Source organism: Hoplias malabaricus, chromosome 3 (genome assembly GCF_029633855.1).
Source record: "Hoplias malabaricus isolate fHopMal1 chromosome 3, fHopMal1.hap1, whole genome shotgun sequence".
Lineage (NCBI taxonomy): Eukaryota > Metazoa > Chordata > Actinopteri > Characiformes > Erythrinidae > Hoplias > Hoplias malabaricus.
Window position 1 is genome coordinate 9,367,811 of NC_089802.1, and position 20,365 is coordinate 9,388,175.

At 38.3% G+C, this 20,365-nt stretch overlaps 1 protein-coding gene across 6 annotated transcripts; it reads left to right on the top strand.

Moving 5' to 3' along the window:
• The first annotated feature begins 1,484 nt into the window (after nt 1-1,484).
• Nucleotides 1,485-16,765, top strand: fbxo11b (F-box protein 11b). 6 transcript variants are annotated; one of them, XM_066663732.1, is made up of 25 exons: nt 2,438-2,494; nt 2,610-2,710; nt 2,801-2,856; nt 4,325-4,377; nt 5,023-5,150; nt 5,245-5,326; nt 5,564-5,708; nt 5,995-6,124; nt 6,368-6,451; nt 6,536-6,668; nt 6,755-6,861; nt 6,983-7,094; nt 7,891-7,997; nt 13,076-13,213; nt 13,298-13,515; nt 13,783-13,963; nt 14,098-14,220; nt 14,309-14,394; nt 14,717-14,793; nt 14,904-15,047; nt 15,129-15,239; nt 15,379-15,486; nt 15,569-15,677; nt 15,777-15,875; nt 16,008-16,765. In XM_066663732.1, the coding sequence occupies exons 5-25, from the start codon at nt 5,043-5,045 to the stop codon at nt 16,135-16,137; spliced, it is 2,532 nt and encodes an 843-aa protein (XP_066519829.1). In that variant the 5' UTR covers nt 2,438-2,494; nt 2,610-2,710; nt 2,801-2,856; nt 4,325-4,377; nt 5,023-5,042; the 3' UTR covers nt 16,138-16,765. The 6 variants fall into 6 exon arrangements, with proteins under 6 accessions (XP_066519825.1, XP_066519826.1, XP_066519828.1 ...); XM_066663733.1 differs by lacking the exon at nt 2,801-2,856 and having other exon boundaries at nt 2,439-2,494; XM_066663729.1 differs by lacking the exons at nt 2,438-2,494; nt 2,610-2,710; nt 2,801-2,856 and adding an exon at nt 1,762-1,848.
• Nucleotides 16,766-20,365: the final 3,600 nt, after the last annotated feature.

Consider the following 20,365-nt stretch of genomic DNA (forward strand, 5'->3'; position numbering starts at 1 on the left):
ACCTTTTTGAGTTGAGTAGTAGATCATTCTCAGCACCCATGACACTGAACTGGAGGAACGTTGTTTCATCTCACTGTGTAATCTGTATCAAGTCGAAATGAAAATAAAGCCTCTTGAATCTTGAAATAGAGGTGGAGTGTTAAAGGAACACTGCATACAATTTTTTTACCTAAAAATTACAACTTCAACATCAGGGTGATCCTTCACTGACTCGTAATTGGGAGAATATGTTCTGTTTTCACAACTGTGGGCTTAGCACTGCAGAAACTGCTATGCAATTTGTGGAGGAGGGTAGGAAACCACCCCCCTTTCCAGTGATTTCAGTACAGTGCTGTAAATAGGAATTACACTAGGGGGAGACCAAGGAGGAAAAACAACAAAAATGACTTAGTGTTCCTTTAACGTGTGTTGTGCAAGTATGAGAAGATCACACAGTTCTGCTGGAGCTTTAAACACTCCACGTTCACTGGCCAATATGTTGTACACACAAAACATGCCACAACTGTTTCACTGCTGAGAATGATCCAGCACAACAATACCTATCGTGCTATTGTGTTAATGTTAAAGGGGACAGGCAACGTATGCAGAGCAACAAGTGGACTAGAATTTGTACTTGTTGAACTACAAAGTCCAACTACATGGAAAATGGTTGGTGTGGTGCAATGAATAACACCACTACCTGCCACTGAGCTACTACATTATGTGGGAGGCGTGTGTGATTCCTGGGCTGGATGACTAGGCTCAGTGATGCTGCACTACACCAATGAGAGGCTTCTGGCAATTCACTTATAATACATTGTCCAGATAAAGGCCATAAATGAAAATGAATATAGAACTAATGGACAAGGAGGTTAGGAACAAGGTGATGATTTTAATGTTACAGCTGGTCATTTTGCTGGAACTAATCAATTCTGTAATAAAACACATGCTCTTCTAGTTTGTAATCATTCAAAAATGTATGCATATGTATATTACTCAGATATATTCAAAGGCATTTTTGCCAAAACCGATCAAAGCCTGGTTGACTGTTAAAAAATAAATAAATAATTACTTTGCCAAATAATGTATCAGAACTAAACGTTAAAAGCAGCCCGTTCTTAATGAAACACATAAAACAAGTACATGCAATAAATAAACCATTCAATCTAACGCAGTTTATCCACATTCCTACGTTCACGCGGAAGTATAAGGACCAATACGAACAGTCTTTTTATATATTACAGTCTAATAATGGCTGCTTTTAATACACAAACTTGCACGACCCGGAGGTTGGAGAAATAAAAATATAGGCTGTATGTCTTTAATCTGGTTAATTGTTTTATTACATTATGACGCTTTAAGAGTGTTAAGTAGCGAGTGATGAGGGATGTTAAAAAAAGGGCCTGCTTTCTGTGCCATTGGTGAACAGTGGGATCCCTTGTGCCCCCCTCACACACACACACCTTCCCCTCCTCCTCCTCCTCCTCCTCCTCCTCCTCTCTCCTTTTCCTCTCCTTCGTGCCCCGTGTGTGTTAATGGCTCCTCCTGCAACAGAGAGTCGGAGCTTACACTGAGGAGCACAGGGGGGAGCTGTCGGCGAAAATATTAGCCCAAAAAAGACCCAGCTCACGGCGAGTTGGTGTTATTTTAAAGCTATTTAAGTGTTTACGGCAGGCGAGAAGGTTTACTAGAACACCAGAGACCCTATGTTAGCGCACGAAAGGTTAGCGTTGTAGAAATTTGGAGGAAAAACAACAGAGAAACCCATCTCTGCTCGCCAAATGAACTCCGTCAGAGCGAGCAGCAGAAGACCGAGGAGAGTGAGGCCGCGCCCGGTCCAACCCGAGAGAAATAACGGCGAGAGAGGAGGTGAATAAAATATACCGACACAGTGTCTGTATTCCGTCTGTTCGGCTGGTGTGGTTTGAAGGCTAGTTTGCCCCAGAACCGCGAGGACGGAACGGCTCCAGCAGGAAACGCCGAGGCTTGGAAACTAGAGTCCAGGCCGCGCTTTGTTTGGCTTCATTGGCCACAATATACGGAGGCGCCAGTGTCACAGAGACCGCTGTGTTTGTCACACAGTCTGGTAAACAAAACGACCCGGCTCGGCTTTTTTAAAGGGCTGCTTTATCACCGATAAATAATACGAATATAACCGAGTACACTGACGCTGTACATGCGTTGCGCAGCTGGTTAAGTTAGCCAGTGGGCTGCCATTTTGGGAGCTGCCTCCTTATTCCCCAGCTTCTTACTAAGAGTTCTCCGTTCCACCTTAAATGGAGCAGTCGTTACATTCACTTCATTTCGAATGAAGAAAGTAAAGAATGACGGCGCCGACTCCAGCTTCGTCGTGACGTCAGTGTAAACATATATTTTTGATTCATAACATTCTTTGGTTAAACGGGTTTAAACGCTACTGCACCATTTTAAGGTGGAACGGAAAACCACGAAGAAGAAGCTAACGTTAACGTAACCGTCGTCGAAATTGGAGTGTGTTTTCCAACAACACGCAAAGGTTACAACATAGTCTTATCTTATCCGTACGTTCGCGTTACATTTACTAGAGTTAAAACGTGTCCGTAGCTTTAGTTCACTCTTCATTTATCTATAAACAGTTTGTGTTTACACAGGATCTGGATTTGTTAGCACATGCTAACCTTAGCCGAGACACCAGCTAGCTACGCAGTGGAGAAAACATTCATGTTTTGGTTGGAATTTGAGTTATGTTTGGGTAAATGTCGAGTCTTTTTAATGTATTGGAAGTGTGTGTTTGTCAGCTTAAAGCTTCAGGTAACGTTAAATGATCTGAATGCCTTCATAGACTTCAGACAGGCCTTCATTCCCTGCAGACAGAGACCAAGGCTACATAATATTTCTGTAATAAATTATCTTTACAAACCATTCTTTTCAAGTCAGCACAATCTCAATTAATGCATGTCATTCTCTTGCGTCTTTAAGCATTTGTTTACATTTGAATCTTATGTTTGTGCATTTTTGGTTAGGTCTTTGTGCTCTTGAAATCAGACATTTTGGTCTTTTATTGTGTAAAAATGATTTGACTAAATGAACTGTAAATGTGTTCGTCTGTCCTGGTAGTAACGAGCAGCTGTAAAACAGTCTTTGATGGGGTTGTGTGATCTAGTGACTACGAGACCATGATTTTTTTATAGGTATTAATTAAATACAACAAAATATGACACAGGCATAATGCATCTGTTGTGCCACACAACCAAAATCAGAGTGTATTGATTTTATTAATTGTTTTGCACAACATGTCACGCTAAATTAAGTTAAACCAGATTAATGTTTTTTTATTTTATTATTGTTATTATTATTTTAATGAAGCACATGGTTTGTCAGTGTTCAAATACAGAAGATATCCACAATATACACTGAAACGCTTGAAAATATAGCCAGTCTGTTGTTTTTCTGTGTGATTCCAGAAATGTCATACCTTAGTCTCGCCGTGTGGATAAAATGTAACCTGCATTTTAACTTTTGATGGTGTTGAAATATGCCTTTAATCTAATTGTATCATGTATTAAGAAGTACATGGGTATGTTACTGCAGCAGTGTATTTTAGTTTTTGTCGATATGAGAGTGAATCCTTATCATTAGAACTATTTTTTGTCACACTGTTAAAGTGCAGCTTACATTAACTGGGTCTATGAGTAGTTTTGAAAGCTTTGAAAATTCGGATTTATTAAGCATATGTTTGTAAACTGTTTGTCGTATAGTGAAATAAAGCTTGGTTTTAGCTGTTTAGTCTGATATCATAAACATAGTTAAGAAACTGATTTATTCCACTGCTGTCTGCCAACAGATTGCTCGCCCAAGTCCACTTTGTTGAAATTAGATTTAGTAAAATTTGCAGACTAGAGCAAAGTCAACAAGACATTCTCCGGGGGAGGTCAAGCTCTACACTTTTTATGTTTTTTCTTTAGTCTTTATGCAGTCAGTTTGGAACTTCCTTACTTAATGTGTTGAAACAGATGTACAAGATGAGTGAAAACACCCAACTTTGTGGATTTGGGATTTGTGGGGTTGAGAATACTGATTGGAATTTAGTGATTGTGTCTGCTGTCAGTGTTTTCAGCACTGAAGTATCAGTTTCAGTTCACGTGTTCTTTATCCTTTAAGAAAAATATAACCTTATTTTTTATATAGGGCCTGGTTTTGTTAGTAGCAGCTGGCCTTGATTCCAGTCGGCTACGAATTGTAGAAACTAGTTTACATGAGTCATTTCCAGAGGCAGCATGCTGACTAGCTTCAGTTGATGCTGAGCCATTGATAAATATTCATATGTTTATTTTATTTATTTTTTACTTTTGGATGTTGTCTCTAGGTACCAGTTTTGCTGTAGGGAAGACAGACTGTAGGCCACTCGGGTATTGACAGGTAGGTAGGGCATGGGCATCTGGAGGTGTTAACAAGTAGGGCTTCTGCTATTGGAGTGCAAGTATAGTTTTTACACAAATGCAGCTTGCTAGGGTCAGGAGTTCCAGGCAGAAAAACATGGGCAATGCTGTCTCTAAAAGATTACATGATCCATCTTGAAATGTTATTACAGTGCTTTCTGCAGTTTGAATCTCTGATTTTAAACATGTAGTGCTATATGACCCCTAGAATCATGGATGAAATTGTTTTCATTTCTTCATTGCATTTGACAAGGCCACTGGTTTTCATTTTAGGCCTTGGATGGTTTTCCTATGAGTGTGTAGCTATTTTTACATGCCTGTCCTTCTCTGTTACCACTAATCCAGTTGCGACTTTTTGCTCTTTTTTAGAAGGTAGGCTGCATCATTTTCACAGGAGAACAGAATTATAAAAGAGATTCTAATTTCAGTAAGCTCTCCCCTCCTTGTGGCACACTGTCTCTTTTCCACCTCTTCTTCTCTCCCTCTTCCACTTCATCTGGTTTTCTAGAATATGCTTGGAAATTGGGATTATACCAGGAACATACAGCAAAGTTGTAGATATTGAAGTTAATGTCATAAATATTACCCTGATTGACTGATATTTCTTCCCCCCCACACCTTACAGATGAGGACGTCCCTGCAGATATGGTTGCAGAAGAATCTGGTCCAGGAGCTCAAAACAGTCCGTACCAACTCCGTAGAAAGTCTTTGTTGCCTAAGAGAACTGCGTGTCCTACAAAAAGCAGTATGGAGGTAAAAGAATAAATAAATTACCAATAAGATGTTTTTGTAAATAAATTTCGACATCGTTTACAAAGTGTTTCTCCATGTTGAATATGATGTTTAGGGAGCCTCCACATCAGCTACTGAAAATTTTGGCCACAGAGCAAAACGTGCTAGAGTATCCGGAAAGTCCCAAGACCTTCCAGGTGAGTGTGTAATCAGACACATATTGGTACTGCAGAGAATTGATAAACAAATGACTAGGTGTGTTTGTTGGTTACAGGAATCTTTGCCAGTTCCTTTACATATACTTATTGATTCAATTAATAAAATAAAACCTCTGTAATGGTAACAGTTCTAAATGTGTGGCTTAGCAAAAATTCTGTACAAAAATGGCAGTGTCTTCAGCTCCTTGCTCTAACTTTTGTCCATTCATCTCCCAGCTGCCCCTGCAGAACAGTATCTCCAAGAGAAGCTTCCAGATGAAGTGGTCTTGAAAATTTTCTCCTACCTGCTGGAACAGGACCTCTGCCAGGCTGCATGCGTATGCAAGCGATTCAGTGAGCTAGCTAACGACCCCATACTCTGGTGAGTAATACACCTTACACACTTTAGTTAATTTCCAAAGTTCAGTTTTGTTGATCTTAAGATATTTCATTTTGTTTTTAAATTAGGAAATAGTAGTAAGATCACTTATATTCATCTGATATTTTGTGATGTCTCTAAAGGGCCTTAATGCAGTTTTTGGGATGAGTGTCTATTGTTGCTTCCTAATTTAGTAAACTGTTTTCTAGTTCTGTTGGTTTGTCATTTTGAAGTCAGTGTTTTGCAGTTATGTTTATTTGATTGCTATTATTTTTTTTGTGTTCTGTAGGAAGAGATTATACATGGAGGTGTTTGAGTACACACGGCCTATGATGCACCCAGAGCCAGGAAAATTTTACCAAATAAACCCAGAAGACTATGAACAGCCCAACCCATGGAAGGAAAGCTTTCAGCAACTGGTATGAGAATCTCAGTGAGGGATCAGCGGGCCCTCAAAATCGTAGTTTCATTCTTTTATGGTGATAGCACTAGTTCATGTGTTTGTAATTTGTTTGAAGGGGTGGGTGGGGGGGGGGGGGGGGGGGCGCAGTGTTCATACTATCCGCACTTTGAAGAGTCATGAATAAACTGGGGACATGTTGCTTTCATTCTTTTTGAGCCCATGTAGTTGGATTATAACTAAACCCTTTGGCTTTTTGCAGTATAAAGGAGCACATGTAAAGCCTGGTTTTGCAGAACATTTCTACAGTAATCCAGCAAGATATAAAGGCAGAGAGAATATGCTGGTATGATATTTTTGCCTTTTGTCTGTTATTTATTTAAAGAATAATTTTGTAGTTTTAATAAGTGATTTTTTTTCTGGTTTACAGTACTATGACACAATTGAGGATGCTCTGGGAGGTGTTCAAGAGGCCCATTTTGATGGGCTGATATTTGTTCATTCTGGCATCTACACAGATGAGTGGATCTACATTGAATCTCCCATCACAATGATTGGTGCAGGTAAATCTTGTTGACCTGTTTTAAATGGAGAAAATAATTCTCGTAAGTGTTCTAAGTAGCTAATTTTTTGTATATTACTTTTACAGCCCCAGGAAAAGTAGCTGATAAAGTTGTTATTGAGAACACTAGAGATTCAACGTTTGTGTTTATGGAGGGTTCAGAAGACGCTTATGTGGGTTATATGACCATTCGGGTAAGTCCTAAAATAATAATTTAGGCTGAAATCCTCAGACTCTTACTGCTACTTCATTTGTTTTATCGAGTTATTAAGACTATCACCACGGTACCTACAATTATCTTTTTTTTTTTTTCAGTTCAATCCTGATGATAAATCAGCTCAGCATCACAATGCACACCACTGCTTGGAAATCACAGTGAACTGCAGCCCAAACATTGACCACTGCATTATTCGTAGCACATGCACAGGTAATTGTTTTTTGTTTGAAATGTGTCTGTCCCATGTATTTATTTTTTACTTTTTACCCCACAGTTACGTTATGTGCAAAGATTTTCACCAGTGTAATTAAATTCATTCTGATAAGCCTCTGCTGTTTACGTGCACAATCTACTGAACACAATCCCAAGCAGGAGCTCCTGGTTAAGGACAAGGAAAATTAAAAATGTCGTTAGAATAGTTCAGCAGCCAATGAGCTTTAACCCCCTGCAGATAAACTACACAGACTGAACATAGAACCTACTCTGTATTTGTTGTTATTTACAGTGAAGCTTTTAGATAATTTTTTCATTTGCTATATACACTCATTTTTCTGCTCTTTGGGTATGGTAGATTTATGTGCTACATTTTATTTTTATTTTTTTAAATGCAAAGTCTAAATCTTAAGTTACTTCTGTTTACAAAATAAGCGTTTGTTTGTTTTTTTTAACCTGTTCAGAATGTTTGAAAATTACATTTGTTGTGAAATAAAACTATTAAATAAGTAAAACAATTTAATATTATTAAATATTGAATGTAGTGAAAAATAGCATTGTTGCAATAGTGTGTTTTTGAAATGAATCGTATTTTTCAGTGTTTTGTCATATCACCAAGGATATCGTTATCGCCAGAATACCCTGGAATATTGTGATATTATTTTAGGGCCATATCCATCACCCATATTGCCCACCTGATTCATTTGGATCAAACTTGTAATCAGAGTGGCCTCACCTGGAGAATTTTATTTTCCCTCTCTTCTGATTTTTAATTTCTGGCATTTTCCTACAGTGGGCTCAGCAGTGTGTGTAAGTGGCCAAGGTGCATGTCCTACCATCAAGCACTGCAACATTAGTGACTGTGAAAATGTTGGGCTCTACATTACAGATCATGCGCAGGTAAGAAGCAAAATATCATAGATTCTATCATTTTTTCATTATTATCTGTCCTGCTACAAATGGTCCATTTCACAATGCTGAATTTTAGGATCCCTCTGAGATTTGGCCTCCATAAATGGTTGTTTTTAGCTCTTCCTTTCTAGCTGAATATTTTGTGTTAAAGAATGAAATGGGCCTACTCAGAACACCAAGAGTGTATGATATTGCTTATTATTTTATGGTATTGAAAATGAACACTGGGGAATAAATGCTTTGCTCTATTGCATTTGTCTGCACAGATGGTTGCAAACGGATAGAAAATCTGCATAGCAGTGTGGGCTATGGGTTTATTATACATTTTCTACAAATAAATTACACACCACTTAAGCCACATGAAGAGATTAGTCTCAAACTACTTTACAAATGCGTAAATGTTAATCCACAAACTAAACCCAAGTCACAAATGTGTTGCTATTCACAAATGAATACATCCCATTCTGTCTCACGGTCTGCGGTTTGTACAAATACATTTAAATTCATATGTTTTTGGTTTTTATAGATAAATCATACTTTTATGCAAAAGTAAATGTTTAAGTTTACATTGCATATATTTGTAAAGTTGAAGTCTCGAATTTAAAATTTATTTGTAAATTGTAGAATCTGCATTTGTGGATCAAGTCACTCACATGTTTTCTGTGACATGCATTTGTTCATTTCCTTTCGTGGGTTTTTGGATTTTGAGGCTTTTCTTTCACATTTCACCTGATCCAAATACAAATGCTGCCTGATCTACAACTATGGTCAGTACGTGGACAAGCCACCGCTAGGTGAAAATCCCGTTTCTTATTTTTACCCCTACATCTTGTTATCATCTTGATTGTCTTGTTGCCTGTTGGAACATAGCTACAAGATATAGTAGTTCAAAAAAATCTTGTCCTAAAAAACTTCACAACCATTCAAGAGCCTTATACATCATCGGAACACAGAAAAATAGAACAGTTCTTCATTATCACGCTTCTAGTGTGGCTCTGTAGGCAGCTCTGCCTGCCCACAGTGATATCAGTGGAGCACTGTTGGACTTTAGGGCATCTTAAGCCTTCAGAAGTGTTCTGCAATCATATTTTTGCCAATTGTAATTATTCTGTGTAGAGCTGGATGGTATGGCCAAAACTTCTTATATCACAATATATTAACTTTGGTCAATACAATTATTATTCAGATATTGATATGAACAATTAAAAAAAAAACAATGCCACAGAAAAACTGCCAGTAACAGAAAGCAACATGATATAACCATCAAACAAAAATTTTTTTTTTTTTAGCTTTGTCAATATGAATATTTTGGGCGGCACGGTGGCGCAGTAGGTAGTGTCGCAGTCACACAGCTCCAGGGGCCTGGAGGTTGTGGGTTCGATTCCCGCTTCGGGTGACTGTCTGTGAAGAATGTGGTGTGTTCTCCCCGTGTCCGCGTGGGTTTCCTCCGGGTGCTCCGGTTTCCTCCCACAGTCCAAAAACACACGTTGGTAGGTGGATTGGCGACTCAAGTGTCCGTAGGTGTGAGTGAATGTGTGTGTTGCCCTGTGAAGGACTGGCGCCCTCTCCAGGGTGTATTCCCACCTTTCGCCCAATGATTCCAGGTAGGCTCTGGACCCACCGCGACCCTGAACTGGATAAGGGTTACAGATAATGAATGAATGAATGAATATTTTTAAACTAACTTTAAAATTGAGTGCATCACATGCTGTAAATAATATATATTGTTAATGTGTATAAATATTATATAAATATATATAAAACTGTTATTGAAATGTTTTATATTGTGATTATATATATTATCTATATATTATAAAGATTATATATATTAGGGGTGCAAGATATGGACAAGATATGCGATAATGTTCTTGGATATTCTGATATCGATGTGGACCTCGATAAATTAAGATTAAAATAAAAAAAATGTCTCTGAACAGCAGTACGTTGATAACCCGAAAAATCTAAAATTTTGTAATGAAATCAAAATAATGACATTTATTTTACAGGTTTCTTCAATGAAATCTCCTTAAATTAGATAAACTAGTAAATAAATTGTAATAATGCATGCAGTTTGTACAATGCAAGGCTGTATTCCCTGAACAACTACGAATAAAAATACAAATAAACAAATACGTAAGTGAATAATAGATATAGAATTATCTAAATAAAAATATTACATTATTTTATTAATACATAATTACTATAGCTGGAGTTCAACATCACAAAACTAACATAACCAGCTTATAAACAACAAAACATCTAGTGTAATGTTAGGTCTACACTGTGAAACAGTTTACTATACAACTTTAAAAAATTACTTCGTGTGACAACAATGAACGGGGTTTATTCAGCTCAAATACTTAGAACGAACCATTATTTGATCTAATGAATTTGGAGTTGAATAAACCCTTTACCACATGAAATAACTTTTTTTTTTTATTATTTTATTTTATTTTTTTTGAATGGACAACAGTTTTTAGTGTAGAACTCCACAGTTCATTTTTTAAATCCTCCTAATCATGTAAGCACCTCCAAATAAGCAGAGCTTTTTAAGTTAGTTCTTTTGATTTCTATCTAATTTTTCATGTGTAGTTAGTGACAAACTATTATTGAACTTAATGCTTAAAATCATATATTTTTGGTGAAGAAAACCAGCATATTTTCTTTGTTTTGAGCAATTGAGATTTGTTTTACATGTGGAGTTGCATCGTGATGAGAGGTAGATTTAACAGGGCTTTTAGATTTTGCAAAACACTTCCCATACCTTTTGTTTGTGGTTGAACTTTAAGTCGGCAGTTCCCAAACTTTCGCGCACAATGCAGATTACAAAAAAGTGATCTGCACAAAAAAAGAGATGTTGTGTAACGTGTGCTTCGTGCTGTCGAGAATTTGCCCAGAACAGCCACGAAGCAGTCTGCATGCATGAACTCGCACGCGGGGATTTCGCTATGACTGACCGGCCTCATCGCCTTGCTGCCCCCAAAAACTTTGGGAACAACAGCCTTAAAAGATGGTAAAGTTTGTTGTGTTCCCTGTGACGGTAATTACAAGGAACACAGTGGGCATGTTTGCAGAAAACTTTGGACTAAGCATGGCCATCTCCTTTAAAACCAAAGTATTCCCAGACCCTGTGTCTCCCTTTTTGGTACAAAATTTTCCTCACTTGTGTCCTTGCTCTTCAAAAGGTTTTTCAGCACTTGGCCCAGCTGCACTCATCTTCAGAGCTTGCCCCCCCCCCCAAAAAATTTGCCTACATTACGTCAAGTGAGAATGGTGTGCACCCTCTGCTACTGCAAGAGGGTAATGCACACTGGTAATACAGTTTGAGTCGACTGTTATACAAGGCGTTATCATGGCATAGTTGGATGTGTTTATCACAAAAACTCATCGTGATTTATAGCACCGATATTGATATGGAATTATTGTCCAGCCCTATTTCTGTGATATGAAGCTAAATAAAGCTTGTTATTTGGCAGCTTTTTTTGCTTAACCTTCCAGTTCTAAATTAACTAGATAACTACATGCACATCAATATATTCTACTAGCTATGTTCATTCATTCATTGTCTGTAACAGCTTATCCAGTTCAGGGTTGCCATGGGTCCGGAGCCTATATGGAATCACTGGACACAAGGTGGGAACACACCCTGGAGGGGGCGCCAGGAGACACATTCACTCACACAGTCACACCTATGGACACTCTTCAGTCACCAATCCACCTACCAACATGTTTTTTGACCATGGGAGGAAACCTGAGCATCCAGAGAAAACCCCCATGAACACAGGGAGAACACACTTGACTCCTCACAGACAGCCATCTGGATGAAGGACTCGAACTCACATCCCCAGGACCCTGACGCTGTGTGACAGAGACACTGCCTGCTGCGTCACCGTGCCACCCTACTAGCAATGTTAAAACTCTTATTTAGTAAAGGGTCATAAAACATTAAAATTATATCAAACTAAGATAATACAATGATTGATAGTTTTTTGAGGAGTTATGCACTCATTCACCAACAAATGCAAGGATAATATTTTTGACAAACTGCCATCTAGGCCATTCTTACCAAGCTGTTAAGATGTTTTGGGAACGGTACCCCACAACATTTGTTAACATGTATGGATGCCTCTTGGTGAGAGCTTCAGTCTTGCCTTTGCTGTGACGTGACACACTCCCCCAACTGCTGTTGTGATGATCTGGTTAGCCATCACATATGACAGTCGATCACTCCCTAGTAGTCATACGTGTGACTCTAATATCTCAGCGATATGTCTGCGGGATGTCTTGCATATAGCCTAGGTGTTGCCTCTCATGGCCAGGCTCCCGACAGTCACTTTTCTGCAGGATAATGCTCGCCCAAACACAGCAAGAGTTTTGCAGTCTCCACCAGATCACAACATTTCCTTGTCTTTCTGGTCACCAGAGTTATCACCAGTTGAGCTTGATTAGCACTAGCTGGGATGCTTCAGCAACCTATGAGTGTGCATTTTCTACAAGCCCAGCTACAACACCTAGGGACAGATTTTAATTTTGGTGCAGCCATGTTTGGCAAGACATTAATAGCACTGTTTTGATTGTATGCCTCTGAAAAATCGGTTTCAAGGGCCATAAAGCCCACATCGTACTTCTCCATCCCATCAAGTGTTTACGCACCCTACCCCTATGCAAATTGATGGGTAGGGGCATTTTCTTCCGGTTGCAATAATACCTTGTACCTAATTCTCATTTTGTCATATCAGACAAGCCTTGACTTTTGACCCAAGTTGTCTGATTTACTGAAGAATCTTACTTTGTGAAATGTCCCTCTATTCAATGGAGGAAAACATGTAATCAATCTGAAAAGAAAAGCTGAGATTGAAGTGATTCAAGCTGAAACTGAAAGGTCCTTTCGTTTTGGCAGTCATATGAGATAAATAACTAACAACTGTTTGAATCTGAAATTTGTTTATTTTCCAGACAGCCAGGGGGCCCCCCCTCAAGTTATTTGAGAGCTGTTTTAAGACTGTCAGCAATGGAGAAAAGTAAATGTACTTTAACTAACTTGAAGAAATGTGTGTGTTTTACAGGGCATTTATGAGGATAATGAAATCTCAAACAATGCACTAGCAGGGATCTGGGTGAAAAACCATGGAAATCCTATCATCAGGAGGAACCATATTCATCACGGTAGAGATGTGGGTGTGTTTACATTTGACCATGGCATGGTAAGAATACTACAAGTTTCAGCCCTTTTGCTTTTCAGTTGGAGTGATTGGGAATTTACTCATGGTTGTTGTCTCCCCCTACAGGGCTATTTTGAGAGCTGCAACATCCACAGAAATCGAATTGCCGGTTTTGAAGTGAAGGCATATGCTAACCCCACAGTGGTACGCTGTGAAATTCATCACGGCCAAACAGGAGGCATCTATGTTCATGAGAAGGGCCGGGGGCAGTTCATAGAGAATAAAATCTATGCCAATAACTTTGCTGGAGTGTGGATTACCTCCAATAGTGACCCCACGATAAGGTCAGTGAACATTGCTGTTTGGTTGCTTTAATGGATGTTTGAAACTTGGGTGGAATGGGAATTCTGGATACCTTCACAAAATATGGTGATCATTTTGCGGCTCTTTGTTTTAAATTGGTTATGAATCTAGCTTACCTGTTCTCCAGTACTTTTTTTTTTTTTTCCTCCCATTCTTTAAACTAATAAATATATGTGCGTGTGTATATATGTGTGTGTGTGTGTATATAAACTTATTCATTCATATTTCATTTATATTTCTGTCAATAGGGGAAATGCCATCTTCAATGGAAACCAAGGAGGTGTTTACATATTTGGTGATGGCAGAGGTCTCATAGAGGGAAATGATATTTATGGAAATGCCCTGGCCGGCATTCAGATCAGAACTAACAGCTGTCCTATAGTCAGACACAACAAGATCCATGATGGACAGCATGGAGGCATCTATGTGGTGAGTACATATTAGCATTAATGATGGATTAATTAGGAAACCATTAAATGTGTACATTTAGCAGTGATTAAATTGGTATAACAAGTGTGTAGAAATTCCAACAACCCTCGCTGAATGGTTGACTGTTTTTGTAGCATGAGAAGGGCCAAGGTGTTATTGAGGAGAATGAAGTATATAGCAACACTCTGGCTGGTGTATGGGTGACCACGGGGAGCACACCTGTGCTCAGAAGGAACAGGATACACAGTGGCAAACAGGTACCAATTCACGTCTTTGTTTCTGGGTTGTTTTGTACTGATATGATGCTCTTCCACAAGTAATCTATGTTTGTGATTTTCTTAATAGGTTGGAGTATACTTCTATGATAATGGGCATGGAGTTTTGGAAGATAATGACATATACAACCACATGTATTCTGGGGTCCAGATTAGGTAGGGCTTTCAATAAAAGAGTGAAAAGTTTAACACATTGTCTCTGTCCAAATACATGTATCTTCAAAAAATGTACTTTTATAGGGTAAGAAAAAAAACCTTTAGCCAGTAAGTGTAAGTCAGTGTATAAATGTTTTATTCTAAGTATATCTGGAGCATATCTAATGGTCCGTTTTAAATGATGTAGAAATCTAAAAATCAACAAAATTAGAGATGCATGCTTTTCTTTGGACAGTGACTATATCTATCTATATATTTTATAATATGAGACCATATATAATTTGTGCAGGTGAGTTGTATAACCCCGTGTTTTTATTTACAGAACTGGGAGTAATCCTAAAATTAGGCGAAACAAAATATGGGGAGGGCAAAATGGTGGTATTCTTGTTTACAACTCGGGTGAGTGGGTATCACTTTCTTCCTTTATGATACTTTTAATTTTATTCTAAATTGTTCCTGTATATAAAGGTTTTATGCCTGACATTTGCATTGTGGTATTCTGTCCTCAGGGCTGGGCTTCATTGAAGACAATGAGATCTTTGACAATGCAATGGCAGGGGTATGGATTAAGACAGACAGCAACCCTACACTGCGCAGGAATAAAATCCACGATGGCCGTGATGGTGGTATCTGCATATTCAACGGCGGGAGGGGTAAGGAGAATTGGCCTGTTTTATGACTACAAATTTACGGTAATGGGCTGAATGATATTCATTTAAATGTTTGTGATGCAGGTCTCTTGGAGGAAAATGACATCTTCAGAAATGCCCAAGCTGGTGTTCTCATAAGTACAAACAGTCACCCGGTATTGCGGAAGAACCGAATATTTGATGGCTTTGCCGCAGGTCAGTTGGATGGCTGCACGTCATGTCGGTGCTTTTCAGAATGTTGCTGAACTGTACTTGGAATTTTTCTGGTTGTAATAAATGTAACTTTTGTATGCAGTTCTTGCAGTTTTACAATGTTTTTCCCATGTTGTTTTAGGCATTGAGATCACAAATCATGCCACTGCGACTTTAGAAGGCAATCAAATATTTAACAACAGATTCGGGGGGCTGTTCCTAGCTTCTGGTGTCAATGTCACAATGAAAGGTAAGTATTATTACTTTTCAAAATTAATTGCCTCTTGTTCAAAAGAATCCACTGAAAGAAATGTCTCTCTTCAATCCTTCAGATAATAAAATCTTGAACAATCAGGATGCCATAGAGAAAGCTGTGAGTAGAGGTCAGTGCCTGTACAAGATTTCCAGTTACACCAGCTATCCCATGCACGATTTTTACAGGTACAGTAACTAGTCATTGCCTTAAAGCTGGTGAAGTCTGAAATTTTTATTTGCCGTTATTAACGTAATTTTCCCCTTGCACTCTTTCTCTTGATTCAGGTGCCACACCTGTAATACAACAGACAGAAATGCAATCTGTGTGAATTGTATCAAGAAGTGCCACCAAGGGCATGATGTTGAGTTTATACGGCATGATAGGTCAGTGTGTGTTACGTTTTAATTTGTCATTTTTCCTTTTTTCCAGTTTTATATGAATGACAGAGTTGCTTGTATTGTTAGGTTTAGTAATGGATACATTCACTAATTCCATCTGTATTACGCTTCCTCTAGGTTTTTCTGTGACTGTGGTGCAGGTACATTGTCAAACCCTTGCACGTTAGCCGGAGAGCCAACACATGACACAGACACTCTGTATGACTCTGCGCCTCCTATAGAGTCGAACACTTTACAACACAACTGAGGCTCTAACTGCCCTCCATCTCAGCACCCTGGTCTTTAATTTAACCTGCCTACAAAACAAGAGCTTCTGCCATTTTTGGCCTGGAAAGACTCTGTCAAGTGACAGGACAAGAGAATCATACACTTCTATCGTTAAATGGGAAAGAAAACCATTTGAGAAGTGGAACTTCTATGGAAAGCTGCCTCTTTTCTGGAGATGTGTGTGATGCTAAATGAGAAGTGTTCTGATGCAAATGGACACTAGATTCCCTGTATTTCAGTTGTGCACAATGGCTCTTGACCTGCAAAGAGTTAATGGTTGTGGAAAAAAAAAAACATTGGAAGAGTTGAGAGTTGCACAGAGAAGCAATATGTTGACTCAGGATTCTGAAGATTAAAAGATGAGACTACAGTGGCGTCATGTTTTGGAAGCGGAACGATGGAAACTTCCTTGGTCTTTCCAATCCAATAACCCTGTGCAGTCTGATGTGTGCAGGTTCAAATTGAGATGATCTACTGCAGTTTTGTACAGACCTGACAGTGGCCAGAAACACTTTGAGCCATCGTCCCTCCCCCAGAAAGGCTTTTTGGATAGGAGGGACAGCCATGATGACATGGCTTCCTTGGCAACTGTTTCTAGGTAACAGATGTGCTGATATATATATATATATATATATATATATATATATATATATATATATATATATATATATATATATAAAATAAAATAAAAAAAATGTGGTTAGCACTTGCTTTTTTTAATATGTTAATGTTATTCTGATCAACAAATATGATTTTAATGCTTTCTCATGTAGTTTTGTATTTTCAAGCAAAAAATCTTACTGTATTTGAATGTCTTTTATTTTATTATATATTATAATTATTAATATTTTTGTTAGCGCACGTTAGGCTTGTATTCATACTGTGTCTCAGCAAATAAATTCTTTCTGTGAAAGAGGATTAACAAAGAAAAAGATTTGGAAAACAACACTAAAATGTCCTCCAGCTATGGTTTTCGATATGCTACGTGTGAAGCAGTTGTTAATGCATGTGTTAATGTGTTTTTTTTTTTTTTTCATTTTTTTTTTTTTTTTAATATAAAAGTCATTCTCTGACTGTGATTTAGTCCCACAGCTCACAGTGTTGTTTGCTTCACCTTTCACTGCCAATTATAATAATTTTTTTCTTCCAAGTAATTGCCTGTTTAATGTTTGAACAACTGAATTTCTAAACAGAATTAAAAGTTCCAAAGGCAAAGGATTTGTTTGTGAGAAGTGGAATATTATCAGTTTAAAGTCTTCACTGATTTTGGTCATGATTTATCAACATGACATTTGACAATGTCCAAGTCTTCAACTAAGATTTTGGTTTTTTTGGGGTCTGTACGCCCATCATGTGCCTGTTTTTGAGTGTTACATTGAATTGAAAAGCATTGCTGGAGTTTGTTACGTTAAAGGCCCTTGCCTCTTAGCTGAGACACATATCTCTACAGCCTCGTCTTTTTTGCCCCTCAACATCATCCCCATCTATGTGTAATGTGGTGACAGTGGCTTCTCATGCCGCCTGAATTGTATGCATGTACCATAACATCTAGACTTAATATATTGTGAAGTATTCAATAACCATTATGTAGATGCTAGTATGAATTTAAAAAGGGTTTAATTTCCTAGGAAAAAAGAAAAAGGAACTGGTCATTTTTAAGAAAATAAACTTTATTAGATCAAGGGTGGCTGTGCTTTTATTTTTGTGGGACATTTCATTGTAATAATTTTACTTGATTAGTTTGTGTCCCATATCACTGCCTCTTAGGGCCTGTTGTCTGAAATGGTCTCAACTTGTAACACTTTTTGATACTTTATAGTTTTCATGATGTGACTGTTTTCACAGCAGTAAATTAAAATCCAGCTGTTGACTTCTACAGCACATATGAATTTATCCCTGCCTCGTGTGGACTGTTGGGAAGGTGGCTGAAGCTATTGCTTGTTGCTAAGTTTATAAACCTTTTAATATTCCAATACATCTTTATAAAATGCTTTTCTAGTGGCCGTCTTTCAAGGGTTGTCAAACATGGCTTGATTATAGACCCTACACAATACAGCACCATCGTGTTTGCAGGTGTAACCTTCCTGGAATAAGCCAGTACTCCTGAGCCGTCTGTGTATACTGAGTAAATATTGTGAGAGCAAAGTCCTTAAATCATCAGTGGTTTGCACTATTGGAGAATTTTACTGCTGCTTGTCTCAGCCAGTTATCCTGGAACTGATAAGACTTCTCCGTCGTTATTGACTCAATTCATAAAGCCTCCACTTGTCACAATACCCGGGTAAATATAGGTGTTCTCCAAGTAAACAAGCAAAATAAGTGCTCTTCAAATACTCCAGCAGGGCCTGTGCTGTATGACTGAAACCAGGTTAATGGTAATGTCATTAAACTTCTGTAGCACATCTGATGCCAATGTGATGCGTCATTTAAGTTTATTTATATTTATAATGTAGTTGATGTTGCAGTGCTGACCTTGTTTTTTACGGAAACACTGGTTATAGCGAACATTTTGCCTAGCCTGGTTTATACACTTTTGTGTAGTTTTAGCTTTATTTCAAAGTAACTACTGAAATCGGGTCTATGTTTCTCAATCCAATTTTAACAAGGCTTTTAGAAAACACATGAATCAAGGCTAATTTTTCATCACAAAGAACCAGTGTTTGGGACAAAATAAATTCTACTTTATTTAACAAAGGAGTTTTGATGATGCCACAAAAATACAACACATTAACGTTTATGTGCTCATTCAGCCTACAACAGTTTATCTCTCCTCATTCACACTGGCAAGGAGTGTTGACTTAACGCCTGTGGAATAAGTTATAAAGGGGGGGTGGGTGTATTATAAGGGATAAAGAAAGGTTGGAGATAGTCATGTAAAATTAATTGTGACGGTTGGGTTGCACAAGCCCACAAAGATCACTAGTAACTGTTAAGATAAAATACTACAATATGGGCCCTTTAACAACATGCATATTCATTGACAGTTGCTATTGTATGTGGTATTCAATTAGACAAAGGAGCATTACTGGTAGCCCAGACTCATGTGCTTCACTGAATGGAAACATGAATTGTTTACACATGCTCTTGGCCTTGAGCTGCTGATCTGTGTGGACATGAGCTGTACTGGCACAGAGATCTGGGTATTTATCATCTAGTTTGAAGTCAAATAAATAAATAAACATATTTTATTGGGAACAATGAGTATATAGACTTATAAAATCCTGGAAGCTCGAATTTAACCGAAAAACTGCCTTTTTCGATCTTAAATTTTTTCCGGTGACATTGAAATATTACTTTTAGCAGGTTTTGAATTTCCCACATCAGTCCTCCAGTGAATACATATCCTGTGAATATTTTATGTGCATTTTACGTTCTTAGTCAAACCGTCTGACTTAAGTCAGCTCCCATCTGTCCTCTCTGTCCTCTACAGAAGCAGACAAACATCTGCTTACACACCCCCTCCTATAGCCCCCCTATACACCATTCCCCTCACCACAGATCAATCATTTCACCGAGGGAGGCAACATGTATAGAACATAACAACACTGACTAACAGTGCTACTGTCTGCAGACACTGTGTATGAGGCCAGTGTTGCTTGTAATGTTAACACCTCCAGAATCTCCTTCCACCCCTTCCTTTCCTCAGTGTTACTATCTTAACTGATGTCTTAATGGGGAGGTCGTATCTGGTGATGAATTAATAAACAGATCCACAGTCCTTATATCTAATTCCACTCCTGCCTACGTCATCATAAACCTTACTTATGTAAATGTGGCGGCTAAAAGGAAGAACAATGATTACGTCACAAAATGAAATTCCATTGCTGGATCTGCGTTCAGCCCACCCCATCATACCCCGAATGACGTCACGAGACAGCCGACCTTGTTTAAAGCTAAACACTCCCTCAGCAACAGCAAGTATGATAAGTCAATTTTGGTTGGACAATACATTATCTGTGTATTTTGTGACAAGCCAAGCCAAGCCAAAAAAAAAAAAAAGTAATGACACATATAGAACACCTGACGCCACACGACTGGGTTGGCTTGTATGTCCTGTGTGCTAATATGCTCAGGACATATATATATTAAAGATATTAAACTGATAAAACATCCTAAACCGTGGGGTGAAGGGCAGCAAACGCGTGGCGCCAACATGCCTTGGATGGCGAGCACTATGGCTGCGATTCGATCACAAAAGGAATCGGTTC